The sequence below is a fragment of the Mastacembelus armatus genome, chromosome 21 (assembly GCF_900324485.2).
Source record: "Mastacembelus armatus chromosome 21, fMasArm1.2, whole genome shotgun sequence".
Lineage (NCBI taxonomy): Eukaryota > Metazoa > Chordata > Actinopteri > Synbranchiformes > Mastacembelidae > Mastacembelus > Mastacembelus armatus.
Window position 1 is genome coordinate 27,232,265 of NC_046653.1, and position 15,278 is coordinate 27,247,542.

At 40.4% G+C, this 15,278-nt stretch overlaps 3 protein-coding genes across 3 annotated transcripts; all 3 read left to right on the forward strand.

The window, feature by feature from the left end:
- The first annotated feature begins 6,543 nt into the window (after positions 1-6,543).
- LOC113123218 (olfactory receptor 11A1-like) lies at positions 6,544-7,470 on the forward strand. The gene has a single exon (XM_026295038.1). It carries the CDS (start codon positions 6,544-6,546, stop codon positions 7,468-7,470), a length of 927 nt encoding a protein of 308 aa, XP_026150823.1.
- Positions 7,471-9,615: 2,145 nt separating this feature from the next.
- LOC113123895 (olfactory receptor 11A1-like) lies at positions 9,616-10,530 on the forward strand (the record flags this gene model as incomplete). The annotated part of the gene is made up of 1 exon (XM_026296259.1): positions 9,616-10,530. A coding segment is annotated over exon 1 (915 nt), but the record flags the coding sequence as incomplete, so codon positions are not given.
- A 3,253-nt stretch (positions 10,531-13,783) lies between these two features.
- LOC113123872 (olfactory receptor 11A1-like) lies at positions 13,784-14,701 on the forward strand. Its single transcript, XM_026296204.1, has one exon. The coding sequence runs from the start codon at positions 13,784-13,786 to the stop codon at positions 14,699-14,701; it is 918 nt and encodes a 305-aa protein (XP_026151989.1).
- Positions 14,702-15,278: the final 577 nt, after the last annotated feature.

Sequence of the window (15,278 nt, forward strand, 5' to 3'; positions counted from 1 at the left end):
TCATAATGACACTTCAGACAATAATGTATGTTTCAGTGTGTGTGTTATCTGTTCAGAAAACCCCTCATTGGGGGATCTGGAAATATTACACCATGCTAAAGAACTACATGAATCTTTAGGTCTCCAGCACACACAGCAGGTGGCTTTTAGTGATGTAACTAGATTCGAAAGAGAATTAGGGGTAAAAATTATAATTTTTCATCATAGTGGTGGTAGAAAATGGCCGCTCTGTTTCCAAACACACAACTCCCCTCATCCACGAACCATCTGGCTGTAGCTACATGATGCCCACTATTATCTGATAATAAACCCTAAGGGTTTTTTGGGAGCCTCATATGTCTGTGAGTACTGTTACAACACCTTTGAGACACCACTGTTACATAATTGTAAACGCAAGTATAATGTTTGCTTCGCAGTATGTGAGCAGTACCCTGGGCCCACTGTCAAATGTTATAAGTGCAGGTGCATTTATAAATCCATGCACTGTTTTCAGAATCACAAATTGCTGGACCCTGATCACCATATGATACCTTGTGCTACTATGAAATATTGTGAGGAGTGTGGAAAAATTTACAGGAGTTGTAAGCAGAGCCCTAGACACAGTGTGCAGCGCCCCACTGCATGCACTGTGGGGCACTCAGAGGAGGCATGGTGCATCAGTGCTAAATACAGCCCCCACCCCTTAAAGAGGCAGAAGAGTAACCCCGTGACAATTATATTCTGTATGACTTTGAAACCAGGTACAGTGATGGGAAGCATGAGGCCAATTATGTCTGTGCCATGGAAATGAATGAGATGAGCGACCCCTACCCATTTTGTTACACTAGTGTTAATTGCGTGGCTGCGTTTGGATGTAATATGTATAAGGGGTACACATTCATTGTTCATAATGCTTCCGGTATTGATAGCTATATAATACTTGAATACTTTGTGATTATGAAGGGCAGCAGAGTAATTCTGATGTACGATGACGATTACAGTCAGCGATGGATTGACTCGTACAGCTTTCTGCCTATGAGCCTGGCTAAAACACCGGCCGCCTTAGACTTTGATGGTATAATGAGGTTAAAGACACACCATTTAAAATGCAGGGTGAGCTGAGCCATTACTGCCACAATGATGTGGAAGTACTGTGGAAGGCCTGCATGATCTACCGCACAGCATTTATGCAGTGTACACAGGTGGACCCTTTTGCTTTCACAACTCTGGCATCAAGCTGTATGGGAGAATTTAAGAAGCTCTTCCTGCCTCATGATACTCTTGCTCTCACATACGGGGCGATGTACATTAAGTGTAATAAAGTATTTTCAGATGTGTCTGTGCAGTAGCTGGAATATCTGGCTTATTCTGAAAAGCGAGTGATTAGACGCGCTCAGAGGGGGTGAACACAAGGTGGGTTCGTACTGGGTGGATGGGTTCGATGTTGCCTCAAACACATGTTTTGAATTTTCTGGCTGTTACTTTTATCGCTGCATCAAGTGTTACCCAGAATCCTCTGCTAATAATGTGGGGCTTTATGCACAGTTTAACAATAAGGTCGAGGCTCTATGGATTCTTCCTGGGCTCACTGTGATTGTGATGTGGGAGTGTGAGTGGAATCAGTTAAAATAGACAAATTCAGCTGTCAAGACATTTCTTGCGGATTACAAGAAACCTGAGCGCCTGAACCCTAGGGATGCGCTTTTCGGCAGCAGGACAAAATCTATGAAACTCCCACATGTGACAGACTGTGCAGTAGGGGAAAAAGTACACTATTATGACTTCACAAGTCTTTATCCAATTGTGCAGGCCAAAAAAGATTATCCGATAGGCCACCCAGAGATAATAGTAGGCAATTTTGCCAGTACTGAAAATTTTTTTGGGCTAGTCTTACCACCTAGAGGGCTGTACCATCCTGTTCTGCCCCACAGCTGCCATCACAAGCTCATGTTCCCTCTCTGCCGGACATGCAGTGAGGAGTTGAATCAGGTCAGTGAGTGAAAGCACAGTGACCATGAGAGGCAGCTGACCGGGACATGGATTTCTTTTGAACTTGAAAAAGCAGTTGAAAAGGGGTATAAGGACCCTTTGCATTAATGAAGTGTGGCATTTTCCAAAAAAGACTGACACTTTGTTCAAAGACTATGTCAAGACATTTCTAAAATGGAAACAAGAGGCATCGGGCTGCCCCAAACACACCAAAACAGAAAAAAAATATGTCGCAGACTATTTTGCTCATGAAGGCATCAGACTAAACCCTGACAAGATAGCTGTCAATAAGACAGTCAGGAGCTGCAACAAGCTACTTCTAAACTCCCTGTGGGGAAGGTTTAGCATGAGAACCAATTTGGGGTCATGTGAGTTGATTACAGAGCCTGAGAGATTCACGCTAATTCAGAGCTAATGTTTAGTGACCATTTTGATGTTAGACAGTTCTGTTTCATCTCCGATGAAATAGCAATGGTTCAGTGGTGCGGTAGATGATGTGAATGTGTTCATTGACGCAGTGACAACAGCTCATGTTGTACGACCTACTGGACAAGTTGCAACAGAGAGTTCCGTACTGTTATACTGATTCTCTTATCTTCACATCTAGACCCGGGGAGTGGACCCCTCCCCTAGGACCATACCTGGGGGAATTGACAGATGAGTTGTGTGGTGAGGACGGTGAGGATGATTTCATCAGAGAGTTTGTGTCAGGTGGACCCAAATGCTATGCTTACCATACGCAGAGAGGGAAGACACAGGTAAAATGTAAAGGGGTAACTCTGAATTCTGCTAACGTGGCTGTTGTGATTCAGGAGTCACTGGTGGGGCTTGTCAAATCATTCGTGGCTGATCAGAAATCAGACCGTCACATCACCAGATCTACCAGGTTGCCCTTTCATCTATTCCCAGGAAATTGAGGAACAAATCAAATGTTTTCCAGGGAGGACACATTCTTGGTGAATCAGAGGGGTCACATGAGTCTACCATTAGAACCTAACGACCCCCACCTGAGCTCACTCCTTTTGTTCACCTAATGAGCCTATTCAGGCCAGGTGTAAAGTGAAACCAACTCAGGAGTATGGGTCTAACGATCTTTACATAGCTAACCTAATGAGCCTATGGCACTAGGGTGTATTGAAACCAACCTGGGAGATAAATTAGAGTTTCCAGACCAGCTTTTTCTCAGATTGATGAAGCCACTTGGATGGGTGGTGAAATATTTCGACTTAAAAAACTGAAAGTCCAGTTGACATGACTCAACCTTTAGATAACTTCCCCTCGACAACTGAGAATCTTCACAGACATTCTGACTAATTGCAGGTGTGTTGTGGGTTGTGGGTGGATGAGATCAATCATTATAACATCATGTTTAAAACAAAGTATTAGAGTAATTGAAGTGATGATTGGCTGTGGGTCGGGTGCAGAGATGTATATGTTATGGGGATGGATTTTTGAGTTCCGGTCTTGGACTTTTATGTTAGTTAGTTTCCTGTTTATCCTGTGTCGATCTTGGGTAGCTTTATGTTCATCAGTAAAGATTAGCTTCACCTGTGTTAATTAGTTCTGTCCCGAGTCTATGTATATCACCTGTTTTTCTTTGTTCAGTGTTGGAGCATTAATGTGTGTATTACCTTTGTCGAGGAGTGTGTTTCGCCTGTTTTTAGTTTTTTGTGCCTGTCCGCCGAGTGGCAGAGATATTTAGTTTGCTTGCCTGAGCCTGGTTGATCCAGGTTTAATAAAGTTTGTGTCCTGCATTTGGGTCCTCTCCTCTCTTCGTTCACCACCACCACAAACACATTCATAACACTATATCAGAGAACATTATAGGTGCGGTTCCAGGAATCAGAACGGGACCCAAGTGCAGATTCAAAAGGTTTTATTTAACACAAAATCACTGGAGAACTTAAAGAGAATGAAGGATCTCCAGGAACGAGCAGGGATTCAGCATGTACAGAGTTCCAGCCGCAGATCACGGAACACCGGCTTTAACCGGGAGGCGAGGGATCTGGAAAAGGGTGAAAAAAAGACCAGGTAAGTAATTAGCAACAAAGTTAAGTATCTCAAACAGAGGGACTTTCCACTACCGCGTGGGTAAATGGACAAACTGGCGCCAAGGTTGTGAAGAACCAGGGCTTTTATGGAAGCAGGTGAAGGTGACTCAAAGGAAAAGAAATGTATATAAGTCACTTCAGTGTATAAATCGCGTTTCCATATCCCATTTATTTCTAAAATCCTTGAAGAAGCTGTTGCTAAGCAGCTATCAAACCACTTACACAGAAATTAACTATTTGAAGATTTTAAATCAGGATTTAGAGTCATCAAAGTACAGAAACAACACTGTTAAAAGTCACCAACGATCATCTTTTAGCCTAAGATAATGGACTCAACTCTGTACTTGTGCTGCTTTTGACACCACCGACCACAGCATCTTATTACAGAGACTGGAGCATGTGATTGGAATCAAAGAAACAGCATTAAATTGATTCCAATCTTATTTATCAGGCAGAATCCAATTTGTTCATGATGAACCTTCCATGCACTCAAAAGTTAGTCAGGGAGTTCCACAAGGTTCTATGCTAGGACCGATTCTGTTCACCTAATATATGTTTCTCCTAGCCAATGTTATTAGGTAGCACTGCATTAATTACCACTGCTATGCAGATGACTCTGGGCTATATCTATCTGTGAAATCATCTACCCAACATTTACTGTTGTTTCTCCTGGATCACAGCAGGTTTAGTAAGATGTTGCAAATGTCCCTCTCCCCAGAAACAGTTTCCAGCTTTGGGATCCATGATCATAAGCCAGTGATTCTCAAACTCTGAGGTGGGGCGTGACGCCGTGACAGGTGAGACGCAGCGAACGGGAGTCTAATTTTGTGTATATCCTAATTCATAATTTTCTTTACTGACAAACACCATACGCGCAAAATAAAACAACCACATACAAAGAAACATGTCATTAAAAAACACAAATAGAGGGAAACAAGAGGAACCATGGTGTGGGAAATAAATGTTTAACATCGGCACTTAATTGTAGCGGACAATAAGCAAACCTTAACACAGCGACGCAATGATTAGTGGGCATAACAATGGATAAATTTGTTACACAGACGCCTAAAACAGCAGGCGACTCCACGCCAGCAGACAAAAACACGACAGACAGTAAGGTAAATCAAGCAAAAAGCCAGCCAAAAAGAAAATACAATGAAGCCATCATTGATAATGGCAGAAATAAATGATTGCCTATAATAGGTACATGGAGAGAAGCTTCGGATAGACCATATTGTTGTCTAAACTGTATCCAAATCTTAATTGAATTATTAACTACAGGTTGCAAATCTTGTTCTTGTGGAGTTGCTCAAGGTTCTATTCTTGGTCCTATTCTTTTCTCATTATATTTATTACCACTTGGGTCAATTATAGCCAGGCATAATTTGTCTTTCCACTGTTATGCAGATGATCTGCAAATCTATCTACCTTTAAACCCAGAGCAAAATGACTCACAAAATCATTTATTTGTGTTACGTGTTTGGAGTGCTGGAGAGAGGAAGGAGAGACAGGACCCAAATGCAGGACAACAAGGCTTTAATAATTCTCCTGGAATTGCCAGGGCTCAGGAAAGAAACATAAACACAACCGGATGTCCCAGTAAACAAATGCTAGCCGGATAGGCGGCGCAGTCTGCCACGTGAGGCATATAACAAAAAACTCACTATCCTCAGACAATCTGCAACCATCTACACATGTCAATGCTTCAGCAGAGAACAAAGGAGTACAGGGAGTACTTATAGAGGCTGAGACAACAGATAAATGAGCACAGGTGAAAATGATCAGTGACAAACGTAAAGCTGCCAGGGACCGATGCAGAGGGGAAAACAGGAAGTCCCTTCAGCATAAAGGTCCCCCGGCAGGAAGTTCCAAAAGGGGACTCATAACAATTTGACTGTATTAATGACATCAAGTGGTTAAGCCAACATTGTCTTTGTTTAAATGAAGATAAAACAGAGGGATTCTGTGATGGCTGGCTTTGGCACACTGTCCTCAAGGTTCAGCGTAACCATCAGAACTCCGGGGGTGCTATTTGACAGTTATTTGAAGTTTGATAAACATATTGATAACAAGATGAGTTTTTATCAATTGCTTGTTGGCCAAACCTAAACCCTTTCTGAGTGGTGATGACCTCGAGATAGCCATCCATGCTTTAATCAGTTCCAGACTTGATTACTGCAATGCAAACATTTAATAGCACTTAAACACAACTCAATATCAAACAAAAGTGCTTCCATTACATAACGAACACACTAAAAACAAAACCAACTGTCAGGTCTCTGGAGTTGTAAGTTGGTGCAGAGTCTAATGAGATCCATGGGGGTGAGTCCATTTGATAAAAACATTGCACAGACTCAAACCAACCACTGTCCAATCTCTGAGCTTCTGTGCTTGTTAGACCACACAGGTGCATTTCAAGGTCAGTAACAACTACTGAATAAGACGATCTGATGCAGGTTGTATGACACTTGTGAGAAGTTCTGTACATGTTTCACTGACTAACTCTTTGTTTCAGACATCTTTAATGGATATTAACTTAAATGTGACATATTTAACTCTTGATGGTTATGTGGAAGTTCACAAATACAGATTTGTTTATTTTGTGATCCTGTTCACAGCGTATATTCTAATAATCTGCTTCAATTCTACTATTGTGTGTCTGATAGTGATTCACAAAAACCTCCATGAGCCTATGTACATTTTAATTGCAGCTTTGTTACTGAATTCTGTTCTTCTCAGCACTGCTCTTTACCCAAAGATTCTGTTTGATGTTTTATCTGAAAAACAGATCATATCATATTCAGCCTGTCTCTTTCAGTGGTTTATATATTATTGTCTAGGCTATTCAGAGTTTTTACTGTTAGCAGCCATGGCCTATGACAGGTATGTGTCTATATGTAAACCTCTGCAGTATCCAACTATCATGACAAAAAAAAATATCTTTATTTTCCTGGTTGTAGCTTGGATTCTGCCTGCTGGTCAGTTTGCAGCCCCAGTTGTAATCAGTTCTAACTTTAAACTCTGTAACTTTAATTACAAAGGAATAATTTGCAGCAGTTTAATTTTGAAACTTCACTGTGTGATGTCAAGAGTAGTATATATATATGGACTGGTTGTTTTGATAAATCTTTTAATTCTGCCTGTGCTTTTCGTCCTCTTTACCTACATAAGGATATTTATAATCACCTATCGAAGTGGTAGAGAAGTCAGGAGAAAAGCTGCACAGACCTGTTTACCTCACCTGATTGTTCTAATCAATTATTCTTGTCTGTTTGGATTTGATATACTTATAGCTCGAATGGAGACAAATTTCCCAACAACTGTGCATTTAATAATGTCGTTACAATTAATTTTGTATCATCCTATTTTTAATCCAATCATATATGGACTAAAAATGAAAGAAATTTCTAAACACCTCAGGAAATTGTTCTGTCCAGGTAAAATAGTCTAATGTACTAACATCTATAAGAGTCCCATTTTATTTCATCCTAAAAACAGGGCTGTAGATTTTCTGGGCTTTCAAAAGAAAAATAGTGTCTCATTGTGGTTTCTTGAACTTCCTGCTGTGTAATATCAATTCCATTATAGAGGGTCCCTGGTCCTGTTTGGGATCAGTCGGTCTCTTGATTATCAGTTTTAAAAGCAATAAATAAGGGTAAATCTTCTCCATATGGGTTATATGCTTTTAATTTAAGTCATATACATATTTTTCTATATATATAATGTATTTACAATATATTTTTTCAATTATCAATTAAGATCATCCAAGTGCAGTAAAGGGAACATACCTAAATCTAATTAGTATGTGAAGATCTCCACTTAAACACTTAAAACAGCAGCAGTTCTCTTTGGTTGGACCTGACAGAGTTTCTCCTAGTACTTTGTAGCACCTTGAAGAAACTGCTGTAGTTCTGTAGATTCAGGCTGTCCCAGTGTCTTCTGTCTCTTCATGTAATCCCAGACTCACACCTCATTGCCCAGATCCGGGCTCTGTGGGGTTCAGACCATCTGCTGCCGGACTCCAGCTTCTTCTTGCTTCTGAAAATAGTTCTTCATGAACTCTAGTGGGTTCTTTATGGGCTTACTTTCCTGCTCAATGAACCAGGAACCAATCGCACACCTGATGGTGTTGTGTGACAAGAATCTAAAACATGAAAACTGCCTAAAATTCTGCACAGTGCTGAATATATAGGTCAGCAGTGGGCTAATAAACCTGCTAGTAGGCTGAGAAGGCTGTTATCATTCATTAATTTCATTAATCCATTGCGCTGTGCTTCACAGCCGATTTGAGTGTTAGTGTAACAATGACAGCAAAAACTGTATAGCAAGATGATAATGACCTACTGAACCTTCCAGTATGGTTCATTGGCATTTTCCTTACAAGAGATACGCAGTCACAATCAACTTTATTGTCCAAATTATCTACAGTTTAAAATTGCATTGCTACTACATGACAGTTAGACTGTATATTTGGAAGACTAAACAGGTGTATAGCTGTGATAATAAAAGGCTCAGTAAAGGTCAACTAACACTAGACATGTTCGCCCTGTACGGTGCCTGAGTGTGATTGCTCCTGTCCCCAACCTTCTCCCCTGCCAGCCTGCACTCTCACTGAACTTGAAACAATCTGGGCCTGAACACACTGATGTCAATACTATACCACTGAAGAGAAGCACTCTGGCAGAGCACATAGTGCAGGTGATATCATCCTGGAATGGCTGTTGCACTCTTCTTCACAGTTTCCCTGTAGACTTTTGCAAATGTCTGTTTCCTTCTTTGTTTGCAGCAGTATGCTACAGAAACACCCATGACAGGTGACTACACACTTAGCATGTACAGACACTAGGTAGTCCATAACGTGGCTGAGTTTGATCATCAAAGCCTAGTTCATCTGACTAGCTCTGTGCAAACTTGCAGAGAGTGACCAATCAGTTAGTGAAGTTGATGTGTTGGAAACATGAAAAAGGGCAGTATAAGGATCTAAGTGACTCTGACAAGGCCCAAGTGTTGATGGCTACATGACAGGGCCAGTGCAGCTCCAGAATAGCAGGAATTGTAGGCTCTTACAAAGGGCATCTGGACTGGTCTGTTCACACTGGGGAAACATCAAGGCGGAATCACCTGGAGGGTAAAAAAAATCTGATACACTACAACACATAATGTAAATATGAGTCCAATTAAACTTTATTTGTATGGCACTTAAACACAACTCAACATTGACCAAAGTGCTTCCATAACACAACAAACAACACAACACTTCCATTAAACAAAGAAACACTGAAGAAAGCACCACAGTAGCAACTAAACACAATACGTCAGTAAATAAACAAAGCCAAACAACTGTGAGGTCTCTGGAGTTGTAAGTTGGTGCAGAGTCTAATGAGATCCATGGGGGTGAGTCCATTTGATAAAAACATTGCACAGACTCAAACCGACCACTGTCCAGTCTCTGAGCTTCTGTGCTTGTTAGACCACACAGGTGCATTTCAAGGTCAGTAACAACTACTGAATAAGACGATCTGATGCAGGTTGTATGACACTTGTGAGAAGTTCTGTACATGTTTCACTGACTAACTCTTTGTTTCAGACATCTTTAATGGATAATAACTTAAATGTGACATATTTAACTCTTGATGGGTATGTGGAAGTTCACAAATACAGATATCTTTATTTTGTGATCATGTTTACAGCATATATTCTAATAATCTGCTTCAATTCTACTATTGTGTGTCTGATAGTGATTCACAAAAACCTCCATAAACCTATGTACATTTTCATTGCAGCTTTGTTACTGAACTCTGTTCTTCTCAGCACTGTTCTTTACCCAAAGATTTTAACTGATGTTTTATCTGAAAAACAGATCATATCATATCCTGCATGTCTCTTTCAGTGGTTTATATATTTCTTTCTGGCCCGTTCAGAGTTTTTACTGTTGGCAGCCATGTCCTATGACAGGTATGTGTCTATATGTAAACCTCTGCAGTATCCAACTATCATGACAAAAAGAAACATCTGTATTTTACTGGTTATAGCTTGGATTCTGCCTGCTTGTCAAACATCAGTGCCAATTTGTATAAGTGCCAATATTAAACTGTGTAACTTTAATTTTAAAGGAGTCATTTGCAGCAGCACAGTTTACAAACTTCACTGTGTGAGTTCAAGATTACTGTATGTATTTGGCTTGGTTACGTTGGTAAATCTTTTAATTCTCCCTGTACTTTTCATCCTTTTTACCTACATAAGGATATTTATAATCAGCTTTCAAAGTGGTAGAGAAGTCAGGAGAAAAGCTGCACAGACCTGTTTACCTCACCTGATTGTTCTAATCAGTTACTCATGTTCGTTTGGATTTGATGGACTTATAGCTCGACTGGAGACAAATTTCCCAACAACTGTTCATTTAATAATGACATTACAAGTGATTTTGTATCATCCTCTTTTCAATCCAATCATATATGGACTAAAAATGAGAGAAATTTATAAACACCTCAGGAAATTGTTCTGTCCAGGTAAAATAGTCTAACACTAACACTGATAACTGTTGTACAGTCATTGTTTAGTGTCAGAATAAAACTGTGGTGTGTTTTATGGGCTTTAAAGAATTTGATTGTGAAGATTTATTTTTAAAACACTAGTGCATTAGAGTATCATCCACAATATAACGGTTTGTTTTATATGAAGTAGTTAGTTGTGTTCAGGACATTATGTGCATTTATACATATCAATATATACAGTGAGCCTGGATTTATATTTGACAATATTGAGTATGATATAATATACATAACAGCAGCATGTATCTAGAATAATAAATAATTGTAGTAGCAATGCATGTATACTATATGTGTTCCTAATAAAGTCCTCAGTGAATGCACAGTATAGTCAGCGGTCACAGGTTTATCTGCAGCTTACTGCCTCACACAAAGAGGGAAACACAGGCATTTGCTTTTAATCAATGTCCAAAGGTGAAATTTGATTCTTAACACATGTCATTGAACACCTGTTTATTTTGGCCTTTCTGCCACTCTCCTTTCATTCCTTGTCCAGCCACCACATGCCTCTGGCTTTCCTTCATGGTCTTGATCAAGTACCAGAAACAGGAACAATTTTTTCATCAGTAGCCTCCATATTTATACCGACCGGCGACAACTCATTCTGTCATTAGATTCATTATCTTGGCTCCTTTCAGGGAGTGGGGTATATTGGACAGCAAGTGAACAGTCAGTTTTCTAAGTTGACAGGTTAGAAGCAGGAAAAAGGGCAGCATAAAGATTTGAGCAACTCTGACAAGTTGTAGTGGTCAGTAGCAACCAAACGTGTTCAAAGAAGGACATCTGGTGAACCAGCAACAGGGTCATGACTGCCCAATTTTCAATGGTGGGCGTGGGGAGCAATGGCTAACCCATCTTGTCTGATCACACAGAAAAGTTGCTGTAACACAAACTGCTAAAAAAATCTTCCTGTTGGTTTATTGTTTCTCTTGGACTGGTTTAATGTCTTTAACCTTCCTTTGGTCTCTCACTTTGCCTCTGTTTATCCCTGACTGGGTTTGTCTGCCCAGAAAAGTAAATGTTGAAATCTCTTGTGCTACAATACATTTGTCAACGAGGAGGACAGAGACCAACCACCCCGAAAAAGGGGCCCTTTTAAAGTGGGTATAAGTTCCCCACCTGACTATTCGAATTTCCTTTCACGTAACCCAAGTGGGAGCAGCAGTCATTCAAGGAACAACCAAAGTCACACTAATCTGATTTATTATATCAACTTAGCCAAAAATATTAAAAATTCAAATAACATAAAAACATATCCGGACAATAAAACCCCCCCAAAGTACTGGACCAATCACAGCGGCTAACAAATCAGACGGGCGATGTCTTCGTCTTCTCGGGTCTGCTCAGTTCCGCATGCAGCCTTTCTTCAAGATCCACGGCGACCTCGGCACACAGACACAAAAGGCAGAATCACTGTCCTTTAACACTTTAGACTCGGCTCCCCACTGTTACGATCCCAGAGTACTACGATCGGTCAGCAATACTCACACATTTGCGGGCAGAGTATACTCTCTGCCCTGCTGACCCAATCTGGCGTTGTGCTCAATACGGCGTCTTCATCGGGTGTCGCTCCGTTTGACACACGGCTCCCTCCGTGTCACGGCGCCTGGTCCGGTATCGGTCACGTTAACTCCTCCGTATCACCCTCAGACGAGTCCCCAACTTCCCGTTTCTTACAGGTCCAGCGATACTCGTCCTAACTCCCGGAACCTCCGACGGCCGACTACCTGTGGGCCTCTCACCGCGTCTCTGTCCCCGTGTGCTCCGCTGTTCCAATGTATCTATCTGAGCCGAATGTTAATCCACCACGCTCCCCATCAGTCACAGGTGCATTCAATTCTCAATCAGAGTACAAGGCCGGAAGTTCACTCAAAACCACACATATACAAAATAAAGCATGCAATAGAAAAATAAAAATCACAACACAATTATACCATGCAATCTGAAAACAATCCAAACACAATCAAAAAAAATGTAAAAGAAAAAACCTTCCCCCTAAAGAGATTTAAATTAAGGTCCATCTAACCTGTGACAAATTATTTATTTGCCACCCTGTTTGCCTGAACCCTGACATGGGGAAAGTGCACAACATTTCTACTTTGCCTTCGGTGATGGACAACAGTGCTGAGGATTCACATATCTTAGCAGTAAGGGCACGCCACAAAAATAAAGTGATTAGCTTAAAGCACTATAACTACATGGTTAGTTGTTTATGCACAGGTGATTCTGGGTGACCAAAGTAAACAATGTCTGAGGCTGTGTTCACATCCCAGGGTTTAAGGTCCTAATGTTTATCTGTTTGTTCTTTCCCATCCATGTCTGTCAGGGACATGTATCAGGCTCTGGTGTGAACACCCTGAGCTCCTAAACTGCCACCATGCACAGACTGAACTGAAATGTGAAGAACAACAATGTAATTTGTGCAGTTTCCTCCAAAGCTGCTGGGTTCCCATATGTTCCTTCCAGTTTGGCTCCATCAGAAGCTTCTCCACAAATGTCCAACCAATGTGAAGCGTCCTGGTCTCTCTGCCCCCCCTCCTCCATGTTGATGTTTCCCACACTGAATGATGACGACAGGTGACATGTGCAGAGGAGGGAGACGTTAAAATGACCACATGGATTCTGATCTGACCGTTCTGACGGCACTCGCACACTCACACATCGGATCTAGGACCAGACCTGCAGGTGGCCCAGATCTGGTCTGACAACATCTGGACTGGTCTGTTCACACTGTCGAAACATCAAGACTGAATCACCTGGAGGGTAAAAAAAAAATTAGATACGCTACAGCACATAATTAAACTTTATTTGTATGGCACTTAAACACAACTCAACATTGACCAAAGTGCTTCCATAACACAACAAACAACACAACACTTCCATTAAACAAAGAAACACTGAAGAAAGCACCACAGTAGCAACTAAACACAATACGTCAGTAAATAAACAAAGCCAAACAACTGTGAGGTCTCTGGAGTTGTAAGTTGGTGCAGAGTCTAATGAGATCCATGGGGGTGAGTCCATTTGATAAAAACATTGCACAGACTCAAACCGACCACTGTCCAGTCTCTGAGCTTCTGTGCTTGTTAGACCACACAGGTGCATTTCAAGGTCAGTAACAACTACTGAATAAGACGATCTGATGCAGGTTGTATGACACTTGTGAGAAGTTCTGTACATGTTTCACTGACTAACTCTTTGTTTCAGACATCTTTAATGGATAATAACTTAAATGTGACATATTTAACTCTTGATGGGTATGTGGAAGTTCACAAATACAGATATCTTTATTTTGTGATCATGTTTACAGCATATATTCTAATAATCTGCTTCAATTCTACTATTGTGTGTCTGATAGTGATTCACAAAAACCTCCATAAACCTATGTACATTTTCATTGCAGCTTTGTTACTGAACTCTGTTCTTCTCAGCACTGTTCTTTACCCAAAGATTTTGTTTGATGTTTTATCTGAAAAACAGATCATATCATATCCTGCATGTCTCTTTCAGTGGTTTATATATTTCTTTCTGGCCCGTTCAGAGTTTTTACTGTTGGCAGCCATGTCCTATGACAGGTATGTGTCTATATGTAAACCTTTGCAGTATCCAACTATCATGACAAAAACAAACATCTGTATTTTCCTGGTTGTAGCTTGGATTCTGCCTGCTTGTACATTTGCAGCCCCAATTGTAATCAGTTCTAATATTAAACTCTGTAACTTTAAATTCAAAGGAATAATTTGCAGCAGTTCAGTTTTGAAACTTCACTGTGTGATGTCAAGAGTAGTATATATATATGGACTGGTTGTTTTGGTAAATCTTTTAATTTTCCCTGTGCTTTTCGTCCTTTTTACCTACATAAGGATATTTATAATCACCTATCGAAGTGGTAGAGAAGTCAGGAGAAAAGCTGCACAGACCTGTTTACCTCACCTGATTGTTCTAATCAATTATTCATGTCTGTTTGGATTTGATATACTTATAGCTCGACTGGAAACTGATTTTCCCACAACTGTGCGTTTAATATTGACGTTACAAGTAATGTTGTATCATCCTCTTTTTAATCCAATCATATATGGACTGAAAATGAAAGAAATTTATAAACACCTCAGGAAATTGTTCTGTCCAGGTTAAACAGTCTAATGTACTGTTGTGGCAAAACCCGTTGGATGAGTAATAAAGAGATACAGATTGTCTTTTTCTGAATATATTTCTTGCAAGAAAGGAGCAAACCAGAATAGAACACAATCGATCAGATTCTTCCCCAGTTGATCAGCTCCTATCAGGCTGAGGCCTCTACTTATACAGACATGCAAAGTAAATGCAAATAATCATTCACATAATCAGATAATTAAGTCTGTTCTTCCCTGTTGTTCTACAAAGTGATTCCCTAATAAGGCTGTATTCTAAAACTCTATATTCTCATTAGACAGTTAACCCTCCATCCTGGGCCTGCTCTGTTATACTGGTCCCTTTATCACACCTGGTGTCCCAAGGAAACTTTCTCCCAGATACTCCTCACCAACATCCTTGAGAACACTGTGTCCCTTAGTGTCAGACTGTACTAGGTCAGGAAGAACATAAACATCACATATGATTATGAAAACACATGAGCCTTAGTGAATCAACCTGGAAATGAAAGGATGTGAAACCTGAAAACCAAGAACACAGTGAGAAACAATAAAAATCGTAATCAGTAACAATAATCAAT

What these genes read in the sequence shown, in the direction of transcription:
- LOC113123872 (XM_026296204.1), top strand. Translation starts at nt 13,784, where the DNA reads ATGGATAATAACTTAAATGTGACATATTTAACTCTTGATGGGTATGTG.
- LOC113123218 (XM_026295038.1), top strand. Translation starts at nt 6,544, where the DNA reads ATGGATATTAACTTAAATGTGACATATTTAACTCTTGATGGTTATGTG.